Source organism: Rhopalosiphum padi, chromosome 1 (assembly GCF_020882245.1).
Source record: "Rhopalosiphum padi isolate XX-2018 chromosome 1, ASM2088224v1, whole genome shotgun sequence".
NCBI lineage: Eukaryota > Metazoa > Arthropoda > Insecta > Hemiptera > Aphididae > Rhopalosiphum > Rhopalosiphum padi.
In genome coordinates this window covers 27591634-27609193 of record NC_083597.1, presented here as the reverse complement: position 1 = coordinate 27609193, position 17560 = coordinate 27591634, and the positions used below count along the sequence as shown (strand labels likewise).

Sequence of the window (17560 nt, the reverse complement as noted above, 5' to 3'; positions counted from 1 at the left end):
AAGAGTGAAATTTTCAATTTTAGAACCCTAGTCATACTACATAAGCGTGCTCATAGAATCACTTAAAATTTAAACATGTAAATCATTTATTTGAAGAAAAAAAACTAATAAAAATAGTTCTCTCGGCTTATCACAACATATTAAGTTTATTTTGAACCGATAATTCATAACCAGCCAACCTGGCTTGAAAATCTGTGAAAATAGTACAAAGAAAAAACCTTTTTTCTTTTTAATTGTCAGATTAAGAAAGGAAGTAAAACATTAGGTTTATAAAAAAATGATCGAACATTCAAAACGGTTGTTGTCAATTGAAACCACGTAAATTAAAACAATGTGAACAGTGAACACTACATGCACTGAAATATTAATATAATTTTAAAAAAATCTAAAAATAGAATATCGGTTTTAAAACCCGATAATGCTATATTTTTCAAACACCGTTTCTATACTAGGATTACATGGCATTAAATTAATGCTATGCTATATCACATAACATATTTTTTTTATACATATCTTGTGTAATTATAATACATGTAAAAATTATAAATTCCAAAAAATTTAAGATTATTTGAATAAGCGATATTATTGGTACGTAAATAAAATTATTGTAAAATCATTACATTTATTGGATAAATCAGAACTTAAAATTATATGGTTAAATTTTTTTTAGTTCCAAAACAGTGGGTACATTAAGTTAAAATGTATGATACTATTCACAATTCGAATCGTGTGATCAAAACCAAAATAATAGAACATTTTATATACAATTTAAAATGATCATATTACTATTTAATAAATATATACACAGGGTGATTATTTTATCATGAACCACTTATTATTTCAAAAAGTATTCATGTTTTTGAAAATATTTTTTCACATATTTTTGATGCGTGGAGTGGAGTGGTACGGGGTAACCCCGCAAAATGTTTGTCCACTAGGTACTCCGCTTGATAAAACTTTAAATATATATGTTATGATATAACTCATAAACTACTTGCCCTAAATTCGATTTTTATGTATCAAAATACTCAGAAAAATATAAATACTTTTTGAAATAATGAGTGGTTCGTGATAAAAGAATCACTCTGTATATCATATAATACTATTAATTATTTACTCATGTGCAATTAGCATTCATACTATTTAATCTATAATATTTTTTTAAACCCATTTACATCGTGAATGTTCTAATTTTTTGTATTGATCATCATTATTAATTAAACCAGTGTTTCTCAACTAGTGTGTAGAATAAGTTCAATGTGTCGCATAGTATATTAAATGACTCAAAATATACAAATATTTGTAATTGTAATTAAATTCCATAACAGTAAATAGTTGCTATCACTTAAATGAGATACAATATCTCATAAATTTCATGTAATAATTAAAATTAAAATAACATTATAGCTTGATTTAAGTATAATTTTATATATTATCCATCGAATATACTGCATAAATTAATTAAATTGTGTTTTAAAAAGAATATATAATTTTAATTTTATTAGTAATTAAATTGAAAGTATTAAATTAATCAAATGGATAAAATAGTATCAATAATATTAATATTATACTTAAGTATTAAATTTTAATGTGTAAGAATATCTTTACTTATCTCTATTTGAGTTTTTTTTAATAATAAAACTAAAATTGATGTATTTGCTATATCATTCCATTAAATATTTAAATATATGTTTAAGTTGGTAGAGAAAATCAGGTAATTTGTGATATAATTAGAAAAATCTGGACAAGTACTTATGAATTCAATGTAAACAAAGTTGTTCGCACAGGAGCTCCTGACTCTGCGGTTAACGCCTAGAACTCGCACACCCTGAACTAGATACAATGGAGCTAATATAAATATATTATATTATACAAGATGAAAATTAATAATAAAATACAATAAATCTTTATTGAAGGTTATATCAAAAGAAAACTATAGAAATATTAGCTGAGACGATTAGTCTCAAGATTAATTAATATAAAATAATAAAATATCAAATAAATTATAATATATTAAATACTCTGTCCCATACCAGAGTACATATAACACAATTAATAATATCATATATATATATATATATATATATATCCATTTATAAATATTATATATAAAACAAATAAAATAACAAAGGGGAACGAGACGGCTGCTCAGTACACAACAAAATAAGGGGAGCCGGGATGCTGAACTGCAAACTTGAGCTGGTAGATCCGACTTGAGCTGGAGCTTGTAAACCATGAGGTTTAGGTCCGAGCTGGACGATGCGAACAAATATAATATTTGTTATTCACACTAATACTGCTGCGAACTGCGAACTGTTGGAGCTTTGCTGTCAATCGTCAATGAGACAGATGACTGGAATATGGATGATCTTCCAAAATAAAAACGTTTGCACGGATCGATGCATTAGATACAAAACAAAATGGTGTCGTAAAAGGACTGTTGCGAACGGAAAAAACAATACCTACTAGTAGATAGCCGCCCAACATACGCGCCGTCGAAAACATCGCGACCGTTGCGAACTGCGTATCGGTGACCGGGGTGAAGAGGAGCGTCTCTTAGGTAGTATACCAACCTGGGGCAGTGGGACTGGACAACGCGAGCACAGGTTGACGAAGTCCGAACAAAAGTACTAAACCGTTGTGATCTATTTTTAAAATGGGTAATTTTACTTTTGGTAATGGTACAAATACTCATATTATGAAAAGAGATAAAAGTAATTATAAACATTCGTGCTATATATCACACAATTTCCATTTGTTAATGACTTGATGCTCTACCAAGAATAAAAAAAAACTTAAAATAATTAGCCATAATGTAGAAAAATCAAAATTAATAATTCAAAGTATAAAGTAGTTTCAAAAATTAAAATTTTTAAAATAAATTATCAAAATAAAAAATTCTAAAAACATAAAAAACTAATGGTGTATATCGGCTGATAGTTAGATATAATTATAGGACGGATTTGAATGTAATAAAAAACCAAAATATGTATTACTGAAATATGTAAGTATATATATATATATATATATATATATATATAAAATAATTGCAAATATTTTTTTTTTTTAAATAAAACTTAGCAAATATAAAATAAGTAGGTATAAATTTATCGCTCATTTAATTGATGAAATAATATAAATTTTCTGAGATTTAAAAATATAAATTTGTGACGATTTTATTGCAACACGTTTTTGTACTGACTAAAGAAGCGTACATCGACTGATGTAATGTGTGCGATTTCATATTAAAACCCTATACTGCGCAAATTAAAAAATTTTTGAAATTGTTTTTCAAATAAAGTTTTTGGTGTATCTAACCTATTTCATATTTTTAGTCTATGATTTTTACCCGATACAACATAAGTGTATACATTTTGTTTTAGCTAAATTGTTTATGTGACCTTGTGTAATCATGTTTCGGATTTCCTCATGTTAAAATATATGAACAAAAGAAAAACAAAAAACTGCAGCAATGTAAGTTAAATTATTTTTTAAATTAACATTTTTCATCGAAGACTGATTTATATATGGTAGAATAATTTTGTCGTTGTTGAAAATTGGAATAAATTAAAAATTACCAAAATATGTACTTATTTACCAAACATATAAAAATATATATTTATATCCAAGTATGTAAAAATATGTAAAAAAAAAATGGTTTATTTCAATAAGAATTATTTTAATCATACATATTTTTAATCAGATAAAAATTCCAGTAACAGTATGTATGTATGATAAAATCCATCCCTAAGCTATAATATATTAACAATTCGAAAATATTTGATAATAACCAGATGATGCTCACCAGGCATGCTTACAGTTAAAATGGATATTAAGCAATATGTTGTTACTTATTAGTTATTACTTACTTATAACTAAAAACTACCATTTAATGATGTTTAATGATTAGGTATATAATTCTAATCTTACATATAATATAAATATATAGTATCAATAAATTATTACCAATAAAAATAAATGTCAATAGTAAGTTATCTAATACAGTAATGCATAAAATACATTAATACCTACTGTAATTTATTTATTATAATATTCTAATAATTAAAGATTTAATAAGAAGCTTGATAGAAGCTAAGAAAACTGTCTACTTATGCACGGGGTGATAATATACGAAGATATAAACTGGAGCTCGATAGTTAGTTCTTATTAATAATGAAAAATTTATTTTTAGAATGAAATAGAATGTTTGGCCAAGTGACTTTGCCTCATCGATTAAAAAATAAATATATTATACAGATCGAACTATGAAAATTTTGCAAATAATATACGCATAAATAAAATATAAATATATTATTTATTTATTATTTTTTAAATTATTTATAAATTGAAAAATTAAATTTTAGATCTTGATGTCACTGATTTGGCATATTTAAACGCAAGAAGAAGCAATACAAATTCTAATATCTTATTAGTCCAAATATGACGACTATAGTACGTAACTATTCTTAAAAATACGTATTATCATTTTATAACTTAAAAAAGAAAACATTATCGACACATTTATTTTTCAGAAACAAGTTACTTGTAATTATAGAAAATAACTGCTATATATAACATCTCTGGGAATCTTTTTGCGCATAGGATGTGCTGTTACTAGTTCATTAATGTATAATTAAAAACTCATGCTTCGATACAAATGATTAAAAATCACTATTTCACTTTGATTATAGTAATACACATTAACGATCTAGCTAATTCATCTCAATAGTGTGTGAACTTTATAAAACTTTTATGTGATCAAACAAATATATTAAAATCGTATATAGTAATATTATAAACAATAACAATTCTTGGCTAGATAATATGCATCCGGAATTGTATTTCGTATTTCCCAATTTACAATTACTCAAGATTAAAAGTATTTTAAGATATTTTAAAATTAAAATATAGATACATTACAATGCAAATTAATTTCTAAATTTATGATAGGGTTTTATTCACATATCTACATAATAGAAACTAGAAGGTAATGGTTGACTATTGTTATACAATTATTATTAATATTATTTTATTGTTTCTTTTAAGGAGCTTACGTAAAACAATCATTCAGTGGAATATTTTTAGATGGGTTGGATTCTGATAATTTTGAATTCAAATGTAAATATTATAGAGAATTTTCATTAACAAACATAATTTTTATTGGATGGATATTAAATACCTGTCCTAAACTAGATCAAAATTAACCAATTTAATTGAAAATTTGATTTAAAAAAAAAAAACTTTTTAATTTCACTTTACATAGTTATTTCAAGTAGTTGACTATTTAACATTATATTATATTCATAAATATAATATGTTTAGTTCATTAAAATGTATAATAACTTACAGCTATTTTATCTAGTATGTATTTCTTTTAATATAATTTTGTATTGCATTAGGTTATTTCAAATTTGTTAAAAACAATATAACTTATATTTTAAATTATCTAGTATATATTTTATCTACATAATTATCTTTTATTTAAGAAACTATGCCTGAGAAGTCAAGTAAAAAAATTAAAAGTGTATCTACGGATTACTAAAGAGAATACATAAACCATTATACATGTTAAAAAAACTGGTGCAGCACGTTTGGGCATTTTTACCTGTTTAGTATTCAAAATCCACATAACGTTAAATATAACATATATATCCACATTAATTATATAGGTATTCTTTTTGGTTAATTTTAATTTATTTTATATTTTTTTGATTAATTTATTTTCTCGGGAACAGACATTCAAGTGCCAGGAGAGCACTAAGTGAGTCGCTTAGATATATAATATAATTTTACTAATTTTAATGTACTATACCACTATTTAAGACAACGCATGATACATTTAAATAGTTTGTCTCAAAAATTGAGAAAAAATAAGTTGAGTCTTTATAAACAAATTTAAATCATTGCATCTCTTTTTCATTTAGAATATCATTGGAAAATTTAATGAATGAACTAAAATTCTAGATCACTTTTATTTATTTGTATTCATAAATTAAATTGAACATATATTTTGAGAATGTCATGCACAACTTCTTATTGTAACACCATATTGTGTTACGGAGCGATCTTAGAAGATTATTCAATAGAGGAATATACTAGTTGTACATATAATTTAGTCAAAAACTTAGTAATTTCATATAAAAAATATATTCTCAACAGCTTATAGACCACAAATATAATGGTAAACAGAATAATTTAACGGAATATTATAACAAATATGATATTATACTAATACAGTGATAACTCTTTATAACGAATCTGAAAGGACCAAGAGATTTCTTTCGTTAAAGAGAGTTTTCGTAATAAAGAGGGTTTAAAAAAAAACAAAATTTTTGTTAGAAATTACGTCAATAATAAAATTAATATATTCAATATCGATAATAATGGTATTATTACGATATTATAAGTAGATAATGAACAATTTTAATCGTTCTTGGAAATTTCGGCATTTTTGCCGATTATTTTTATAATTATTAATTTATAATACTTAACAGTTAAATTGTGTTATGAAATATAAAATATTGTTTCATTATTGAGAGTGACTATACGTTATAAAGAATGAATTGACTAATGGGTTGTAAAGCAAACCAACCATTATTATGTAATGTTTACGTTATATAGAGTTTTTCGTTGTAAAGAGTTTCGTTATAAAGAGTTTTCACTGTATATTGTTAAAGTTAACCAAATTCACTGTTTTCTCAGGTTATGAAATATATTCTATTTGGATTTAATTCTTCAAAAATGAAATTTAAGTAACTCACCATTTTTTCTACTTCGTACATAAGACTTTAGAATTTCATGAAGCTGTTCTGTGAAAAATAAAAATAAATCTTGATTAAAAAAACAAAATTAATATCTATTTATAAGTACCTGCATATAGCAAAAGAAATTTAAAAAAAAAATATGTTTATTCAACGAAACTTACATGAACTGTAAACATACGATATAGAATTTTTTTTATAAATCCGTTCAAACCAATGTAAATATACATTGGTACCTACTAAATAACATATCAAGTCATAATTCATAAGTATAAATTATAACAACATAATACATTAATAAATATTTTTAAATTTAAGTAAAAAATGTTCGATATTTTAAATGTATTATTTAATATTGTTTGATAATTATTATAAATTATAATAAATTATATATAATATTTATTGTAAATTATATTTAAACAGTAGTGTTATTATTTATTATTATGCGTTTACATTTAAATGTAAATACTGAATACTGCAATGCAAATTTCAAGGGGTAACAACAAGCACAGCTACATCGAGAATTCGATTTATTTAAAATCATTAAGGTACATAATATGATTGTGTATTTATTATGATTTGTTGGATAATATGAAAAATTATTCAACAAATTTTAATTTATTAACACATGTGAATATATTTTTTTACTATGAAAAATTTAAACATAAACATCCTTCGAAATTGAAGATCAGCAAATGTTTTCTAATTAATACTATAAAACGTGTCTTAAGATATAAAAAATTTAAACATAACATTGTAAAATCAATAGATTCATCAATCTTCCCAATAACAAAACATTAAAGCTTTAACACTTTATTTTCGCTTAAATTGTTGTTATTCTAAGGACAAACAATCAAGATGGCCTACTCAACTGCATACATATTAAAAATTGAAATATTATTTAATTTTATAATAATTTATTTATATTTTATTATAATTTGTCATATTATTGTTTATAAATATATAGGTACTATTAAAATGAACTTGATTGATCAAAGATTAAAAATACAATATGTTAACCTGTAAAAAAGAAATTGTTTAATTATTTAAAAGTGGCGCAAATTACAATTTTTGAAGGTACACGATAGCGCAGATATATAATGCCTTTTTATTTAGTTCTATGTGTCGCAAACTATAACCTGAAAAAGTGGTGCAAATTACATATTATATATTTTTTTCTTTAGGTTATTTTTGATGCAAATTACATACACCCATGTTTTTAAATATCTTTCCCTAAACCTAAAACTCATTGTTATTTATTATTTATTGTCATTTATCAAACCTAATCGTTGTACAAAACAGTATAGGTTGTAGATTAGTGAAATTACTTAATAAAAAATAATAATATTCTTAAACTTCTATTAGAACAATTTATGTGGAATATTATTTTAAGTTTTCAAGTTTTTCTACATAGTCTTAAATTTTATTTTTAAATACATATAAACATCTTAAATTCAGCATAAACATTTTAAACAATTCATTGAGAAAAAAACGATAATTTAAGTAACAATAGAATTTTTTTAAATAACTTATAAAGATACAAAATATTTTAAAAAATATAATAGATATGTATAAGAAATTCTAGTATTAACATTTAATGAGAATAATTTATTAATCATAACAAAATAACAAAAACGATTTTGTCGAAAACTGATTTTCATCAAAATTATTCCATAATTCATATTTATTAAAAAGCGTACTTAGTATTTTTCACTTTTGACTCCCTCCCCTTCAACAATACTAACTATACTAACTAGATTCCTACTTTTCTATAACAACATTTTTAAGCATTTTTACTATTCAAAAATGTAACATACACAAAATTAAATAAATAAAAACATTTTTTTTTAAAAACACGCATAAACACAAATGTTCAAATTATTTGTTTTATTAATAACGATTAATAATTAATAAATAAAAGTAAATACATCATTTAAAATTGTTTTTACAATAAAATATAATTTCACAAGAGTAATTGATTATTACAACTTTAAGTAGAAACAATATCTCGAAAATTTTATTTAATTGTTAAAATGAAAATTATATTATTACTAGTTTTGAGTATATCATTGTATCTTCCATCGAATACACAAGGTAAATAAATAGTTTTTTTTATTAGAATTGCAATATTATTAATTGTATTAAAACTTACTAAATTATTAAATAAGTTAGGTAAATGGTTATAATATAGTTTAAGCGGAGTAACTATGAATTGATTTTACAATGATGTGTGATATTTTATGTATCTGTTCGCTATATTTTGAAGCAGTAAAAAAGCTTCGATCTTCGACTTCGATGACTTTTCTAATACAAAATTGCATCTTGTTGTTACATAGGGTTAAAAATAAACAATTTTTAGTAATTTCATTAATTTAGTATAACAATTTGATCAAAACTGGAGTTCTTACGCAAAACTGATTTTAAACAAAATCAATATTAATATTTTGTCATAATTCAAAAACTATGTTATTTATAGACATCTGAAATTTAGTTTAGTTTAATGTCTCTCAAAAACGTATTCTCGCTCAAAAATCTTAAAAAAAGGCTACTTATAAGTTTTTTTATATTGGAATAAAAAAAAGTTGATGGTACATCTGCACTGATTTTTCATAGATATTTAAACGGAGAATAGCAATTTTAGATAGACATTTTGTTGTAATTCAAAAATATTGATATTTGAAACTTATATGTATATGATTATATTTTATAATCCTTAACGACATTATCAAAATATTTAAATTGATTTTAAGCTATTAATTTAAAATTGATAAAAACAATATAAATATAATATAAAATATACTTGGTGAAATAAGCTGATTGACCGACTCCACTCAAAATCATTTTTCGTATAGAATTATTTATCTTTGAATTACAATTTAACACTTCGATAACATTTACCTAAACAATGATGAGATACATCTGACAGCTACTACACAGCAGAGTAGTTAAAGACAACTTGCTCCTTTTTTAAATATTAAAAATAATATTTTTTTCACTTTATGATTTAATGGATTTATTAAATATTTATTTTTAAGATGATTGCCCAAGCGAAATAATTTGCATAATAACTGGAAGAATCTGGTTAAGTACTTTTAAATTCAATGTATCCACTTTGCCAGAAGATTGTGGTATATTTACTGTAGGTAATTATGCTTTTGACCGTGATGATGGCACTAATTCCCATTTCATGGAATCAGATAAAGGTAATTATAAACAACTTAAATACACGAACATAATATGTTTATAGTATAGGTCTCACTGTCTCACTGTTTTCTTGTATTTTCTGTTTGCAATACTTTTCAATTGTTATACATATGAAACAATCTGTTTATTAAAGTCCATTATTTATAAAAACAAAACAAAAATAAACTAGCAAATAACAAACATTCGAAGACATTTCGTTGTGACATATTTATTTAAAAAACATTAAGAGTATTTTATAACATTATTTTCAACATACTTAAACGAAAACGTATGTGAATATTTTTATAATCTAAAACCTAAATACTGTTCTTAAATATTGTGCCATAAATTAAACATCAAATTATGACGAATAGATGAGTGTATTACAAACGATTATTCATATGTATGACTATTATGAGATACATCTAGTAATTTATTTCATGATAACTCAAGCATTAATGTTAGCAATAATAAATTAATAATTCATTATTTGATGTTTATTTGTCAATATTTATCAAAACTTGTTTTTTAAAATAGACAATGACTAAAGAAAATATTAAAATATATTAAAAAAAAAAAAAAAAAACAAATGAATAATAATCTTGGCCATTATTTTCTGTATCAAAACTGTTGGTGAACCATTGAAATATTAATTTAACAAAACTATGGAAGTGATACTGATGGTTAGAAGTGACGTAAACTAAACACGAGTACAGTAGTTTATTGTGTGTGTGTGTGTGTGTGTGTGTGTGTGTGTTATAAATGTCAAAAATATATAAAACCGTAATTTATAAATATCAATTCATACTAAATATTATAAACATACTGTATCTTATTATATTACAATTTTGATGATTAAAGGTGTCGTAAAGAGCTTGACTAAACTTAACAAAATTGTTTACACGCGCATTGGGTTCCAATATACTGATAATTGGCCCTCAATATTTGAAGCAGACGAGAGTTCTACAAATTATCAGTCAGAAACAATAGATCCATTAGTCACTTTTTTAAATGCATTCAATATTAGTGGTATTTTCATTAATATGGATACCATTTATGTAAGTAAAATAGAAAATAATTTAATTAAATCATAGTTTTAAACTTTTAAAGTTCTAATATAATAATTATATATGATATTTTTTTGTATCATCAACTTTTATAGATGTAAAAATGCTTAGATTTTCAATTACTAGAATACCGCCCATGTTATTATAGTCAAATTGATTTTAGTATATTTAACTATAGCAAAACAAACTCTATGCTCAGATTTGGATACATCCATATATATTTTGGTGAAGTTAGGGAATGTGTTTTGAATCATATTTTTAAATTGAGAGGTAATTATTTCCGGTTTTTCTTTCGTATTTATTAAAGTTTAGAAGTTCAGTATTTAATTTTAGTTCCCATTTCCATAATGGTAAGGTTTGGAACTTTATTCTGTTTATAACTGAGTTGTGGATGTCCATACATTGTTGTAATTTGTCAAATATGTCATGTTTAGTTGGTGTTTCTTGGAGGTCGTTAAGATATATCTACCATTATAAAATATGTTATATGACTGATAAAATAAAGTTCAATGATGATATTCAATGAAATTTAGTCGTTTTAGAATTCAATAACATTTTTTTATTAACTTGTATTTTAAAAGTTTTAGTTATAAAATAGTTCGTTTAAAATAACCGTAAACAGAACTGACATTTTTCATCAATTTTCTGATCAGCTCTTTTATAAGAATATTATACCTTCAGAAAATATTTAATAATATTTCTAGCTTATCTTAATAAGTATTTTAAAATAATTCTTTAAGAACATAACCTGGTTTTGCATTACTGCAATAATATAATTCTCTAGTCACTAATATCAAGTAATGATAAATGATAGGCCATGTCCTGTGACACTAACTCATATCATTGTAACTCATTGTTAAAAATAAAATTTATTCAGCGTTAAATAAATACTTTTTTTTAAATATGAATATATTACATAAAACTAACACTTATTTTGATTAAATGGTAAATTTTTAAGGATGGCTATGCAGATTATCCCAAAAAAATTTCTACTTTTGTCACCAAAGTCAAACAATCAGTAAAACGTGATCTAAAATTCGGTTTAGAAGTAGATTCATCGACCTATAAAAACTTTTCAATATCTGAGTGTAAGTAAACTATATCTAATATAGTAATATCAATATTGCTACTTATAATGACAATAAGTTATTTTTATTCTCTATATATTTATTTTGTATATAAATTATTTTTTATATTCCAATTATGTTCTTCAAGATTTTGATTTTTCAATAACAAATAAAGTGTTGGATATTTATATAATTGATTTTTCACTCTTAAACGAATGTGATTCAGATGGTCATAAATATGGTTTAGCTCCAATAGAATGCAAAAATCCAAATATGACGACTATGGTACGTAATTATATTTAAAAATAGTTACATGTTTCAATTTTTAAAAATAAAACATTATTTATGAACTTTATTAGGATCAAGTGACTGCTGCTGTAACTAATTCATCCATGGATCAATCGAAAATTTATTGTCTTGTAGCAACATCAGCAATTCTTCCCGAGGGTCAAATCTTAAACAAAAAGCGAATTACAACAGTTTCTACGGTATGATTAATTTTATATTACATATTTATTTAATGATGGCTAGTCAATATATGTTTAAGAATCAACTTAACCTGGAATTACTAAAATATTCATACGATAATTTAATTTTTTTTAAATTGAACAAACTGTGCCGAGTTATTTTACATTTAATCAGAATACATTATAAGAAGACTTATTCCACTCCCGTAAAAAATAAACATGTAAAGAAAAGTGTTTACTATTACATATCCATTAAAATATTAACAATTTCACATTCATTTTTTTTTTTTTTTAGCTAGCTTTAACATAAAATATTAATTAAAGAGATCCGATATGATACCCAAGCGGTATAACAATTTGAATCCACAAAAATGTCGGCGTGAACAGTCCCAAAATGTCTATTTTTTAACTTTTCTCCGAAACTATTATAGTTAAAAAGCTGGTTGATAGTTCATTAAAGGAATTATCAAGTAGATACAAAATGTGAGATTAAAAATTTTCAAAAAAAAAAAATTATTTAATTTAATAAATATGTAATTATTTTTCGCTGGATTTTCATTTAGCGTGGTAGATTTTCGAAACTGGAGAACGGATTTTGTTATTTGGAGTCCTGTTAAATTTATATTAGCTAGGAGAAGTGCTGTGAAGATTTTCAGAAATTACGATTAACTCACTACAAAGCTATAAAGCTGAAAAACTTAAAAACGCCAAATAAAATATGTTTTAATTTTTTTTTTTTTTTGAGCTCTGTAGTGAAAAATTATAAAAGATAAAGTTCTGAAAATGTGAATCTAACAAGACCCCAAATAACAAAATCCGCACTCCGGTTTCAGAGATCTATCTTACTAAATGAAAATGAAATACATCATACATACATATTACATACCATTAATTAATTTCTAAAAATTGAAAATCAAGAAAGTTTTCATGCCGATCTCTGACTTTGCAATCGTTTTTATTTTTATGTCTGCTATCACTTTTTGAAGTAGTAATAATGCTTTGATTTTTTACTTCAGCCTCAGAGAAATAAAATTAATCTAGCTAGTACTTTGGGGAGTCAAAGTTAAAAAATTTCCAGTAGTTTTCTAAAGTGTCAGGAAAATCTTTTGACAAAATTGATTTTTTATTTTGCTGTAACTCAAAAACAAACTATTTTAAAATTATCACTAGATGTTTATATTCGCGTTATATATTTACGATTAAATTTTCAAAATATTTTCACTTTTTTAAGCTACTTGAAGATAATTAAAATTTTCGATTTTTCTACAAAGTTGAAATGTTTTTGAAAATATGTCATCATCTTGAAACTTTTGCAAGGTATTTTGAAGTTGAAAATTCATAAAATTTTTGTTATTTATACCTAAGGTTTAAAAAAACAAACACAAGGTTCTCCAAACCTTTTTCTTTAAATAACCGTAAAAAAAAAATACTAACGTCAATCCAGAAAAAAAATTTATAAGCGTATCAAAATTAATTTTTTTTTTAAATCGAGTAAAATAACAATATATTACAATTTAAATATAGGTAAATACGTATATCCCTACTAATCGTCCTAGACTGACAAATCATCTCCGTTCAGAATCGTTTTTCGTATACACTGATACCTGTCATTGCATTCTAATTTAACATATTCATTATAGTGACCTACTGTCCATCTCTACTAATTATACAGCAAAGCAATACCCACACTTTATTTTAACAACATTTTTGATAAAAATTTTTATTTTTACTTTTTGTATAAAGAACAAATTGATAATTAGTTATAATATTTAAAAATTAAATAATCATTATTTTTAATACTTATAATTAAGTAAGTAATTAAAACGTCAAAATTAAAAATATTGTCAATTTAATGAACTAAGCATGAGATTTATTTTATATCCTTTACATAAAAACAATTAACATATTAATTTAAATACCGCACATAACTGTATTTTTTTTAAATATTTTTAAAGCAGGGTTTAAATATTTCTGTCTTTAAATTTTATGATTTTGTGTTTCTTAGTAAAAATGACTATCTCGTTTTTATTACAGCTTTGTAACGGTACCAGTGACAGTTCATTAAATACAAGTACATGGTGTTCGAATCCTTCTGAACTTTCATATCAACAAGTAAATACATTATCATAATCTCATTATGCAAAATGTAAATGGTTGTGTCCTCGATGATTGATTATTTGACGGACTCTTATAATAGTCACAGAAAAAGCTTGCAATACATACAGATGTAGTTCAAATAGTGAAAAACAAAGTGTGAAATGTAATAAATTGAATTGTATTGAAGAAAAAAAAATGAATAGAGCTGGAGGATATTTATAAACTAAAACTTAAATTAATAGATTATAGCTTAATATTAATGGTGAAACGTCATAACATCTTGGTCAAAATATCCCCGACAAAGTATCCCAAAAACAAAATATCCCACGTAAATATAAATTCAAAATTTAAACATTTTTATAAAAGTTACATAGATATTAATATAGTATAATTATTATTAAAGTTTATAAAATACAAAATAATTAATAAAATGATATGCTGTTCGTCAAAAAGTATTATGCTTATTATAAATATTATAATACTAAGTTATGTGCTATTGCTTTTATGTATTTTTTGTTAATCGTTACAATTACAATTGTAGTCTCTTACAATAGTATTTATTCACTCATCTAAATTTTTATATTTTCGTACCATTATCAAAATAACACACATTCACTTTAGATAAAATTAGATCATTACTTCTTATCGCAACTTTTATAATAAAGGTTAATATTTTAAATTATTATTTAAGCGGGATATTTTGGTTTAGGGATATTTTGTCGGGGATATTTTGAGTAGTCGATATATCTAAAAAATAATTTTTACTTTTCGGACGTCCGGCGATTTCTTCGATTTCCATCGGTTCTGATTCCTAAAAACGACCAATTATTCAATGAATCATGGTTACATTTGATGCATTATGGAAACACTATCATTTCCTATGCGTATTCGCGAAACATTCACTGTATTTATAACGTGAGAGGAGAATGAGTTTGGAAGAAAATGTTATCGCAAAAAAAGTAAAATCTTGAGGGCATGACGAACAATCTCATTGTTTTCCAATGTGTTTTCTTATAATCATAGCTAAGCTATAAATTTATCTATTGTTAATACATATCCGGTCCGAAAGAGTCTCCGTTTGTTGATTGATAAACAGGATCTCTTTGTATAGTTATAGAACATGTCAGTGATATACACAGATAAAGGTAAGAAAGAAAAAAACAGTATTGAATTTGTTTCTATGTTTTATCTACTTCTTTAATAAGTAGTGGATAATAGTTATAGCAATAATAACAATCATTAGATTCTGAGACGAGCAATGAATATATTTATTTTATAATGACGATGTTTTTGTTAGTGTTTCCTATACATGATATAATTTTGAAATATTTAAATTATTTTTGAGCTATTAGTGGAACCTTTTTTTTAGATTAGTTTTATTCACGATATTTTTTATAAAAGCTTATATGTAGTAATAAATTTGGATAAATTTTAATCTCGAAAATTAAAAATGCATACATTTTTTAATATTTATACCTAAGAAATAAAATTTAAAACAATAGTCATAAAAATGTTTACAACCTATAGTTCTTTATATAACAGAACACATACAATTAATTGAATTAAAATTTAGCACATCTTTTACAGTAACCAACTCTACGTCCAATTTACAGCTAAATGGTACCAACTTTTTCCTTTTTTTTGAAATATTATTTTGTTGTTTATTTTAGGGTGGTTACGCAAAAAAACACTACAAAGGAATAGTAATACTGCAACTTGATACAGATGATTATGATGATACATGTGGTTGTGGTCTATTTCCAGTGACAAATATATTTATTAATGGATGGAAATCAAGTAGTTTTTCACCGTGTGCTAAGATAGATCAAATTACGCAGTCTTAATTAAAAATGTATAAATAAAACTATAACTATTACGCTATACAGTAATAATAATTAATAGATATTCATCAATATTCTTACTAAATGTTCATAAATAAAGGTGTTTAAATCATTAAAAATATTAATGTATCTAGCTACTTCTACTATAATGTGTACTTCTGTTCAAAAATTATAACTTTTATCTACATTAAACTATGCCTAAAAATACCTAACCAGAAAAATATGCCTAAAGTTCAATATTAAAATTAAAATTTTCAAGTATAAGCATGGATTCATTTGGAATGGGGTAGTTAATGAACTATTAGGAACATCCGAAAAAATATTGTATTTGTATAGATAATCAAATATAATTTAATATTCACCAACATTTAAGTTTTATAATAATTCTAGACTAACCAATATTATTTCCTAAACTATTTTTTTATTATTATTATTATTTGTTTCTAATATGATTTTGTACAATTTAGTCATAAATTATAATATATTTTTTATTTATTACATTGAAGTAGATACATTAAATACTTATGACTTAAAATTAATTCAGAAAAATAAACATCATGTTAGAGCATTAATAATGCCTAAACTACCAAAAAACTTATCAGAATTACATGCAGCTTTTGATTTTAACATCAAATACAAACAAATTAATTATTTATATTGATCAATGATGAAACTAATAAAAAATAATATTTGCATGTGCTATTAATTTAAAAAAATGTATTACGTGTGTATCAGTGGCGTACCCAGGGAAGAGGATACACAGTGTGATACAAATATACAATATACATTGACGGGTGTTTTAAAGGCTGCTCAATAAATATGTTGTCGTAAATAAAGTTGTCCATCAGCAAAACTTTTTTTTCATATTTAACCGACAGCAAAGGAGTTTCTGTTTGAAAAATACTACTTCTATGCTGCTATCGTTTATTGGTAAATAAAGTTTATAAATTTACACAATAAAAACATACAAAATACATAGAACGAATCGATAAAATCTGGGTGATTGTGGCACCTTGCCTGAGAAAATGCTAAAATGGCCACCAATGGTTAGGAGCGAGTCCAGATGAAGTCCTAGTT

General features: G+C 24.0%; 1 protein-coding gene and 1 long non-coding RNA gene across 4 annotated transcripts; one reads left to right on the top strand and one right to left on the bottom strand.

Annotated features, from left to right (window-relative positions):
* Positions 1-1657: 1657 nt before the first annotated feature.
* LOC132931360 (uncharacterized) lies at positions 1658-7064 on the bottom strand. 3 transcript variants are annotated; one of them, XR_009662498.1, is made up of 4 exons: positions 6926-7064; positions 6762-6809; positions 2463-2645; positions 1658-2369 (listed from the first exon to the last, which is right to left on the bottom strand). It is a non-coding gene; the product is annotated as an uncharacterized LOC132931360 (long non-coding RNA). The 3 variants fall into 3 exon arrangements; XR_009662509.1 differs by having other exon boundaries at positions 2467-2645; XR_009662519.1 differs by lacking the exon at positions 6926-7064 and adding an exon at positions 6871-6921.
* A 1631-nt stretch (positions 7065-8695) lies between these two features.
* Positions 8696-16623, top strand: LOC132917367 (uncharacterized). Its single transcript, XM_060978084.1, has 8 exons — positions 8696-8855; positions 9797-9964; positions 10806-11002; positions 11970-12099; positions 12227-12363; positions 12438-12566; positions 14580-14657; positions 16313-16623. The coding sequence occupies exons 1-8, from the start codon at positions 8795-8797 to the stop codon at positions 16484-16486; spliced, it is 1074 nt and encodes a 357-aa protein (XP_060834067.1). The 5' UTR covers positions 8696-8794; the 3' UTR covers positions 16487-16623.
* Positions 16624-17560: the final 937 nt, after the last annotated feature.

Excerpts from the sequence above, each read along its gene's own strand:
- LOC132917367 (XM_060978084.1), top strand. The coding sequence starts at position 8,795 with ATGAAAATTATATTATTACTAGTTTTGAGTATATCATTGTATCTTCCA. Across the intron at positions 8,856-9,796 it reads TCTTCCATCGAATACACAAG|ATGATTGCCCAAGCGAAATA; the intron begins GTAAATAAATAG and ends TTTATTTTTAAG. Across the intron at positions 14,658-16,312 it reads CTGAACTTTCATATCAACAA|GGTGGTTACGCAAAAAAACA; the intron begins GTAAATACATTA and ends TGTTTATTTTAG.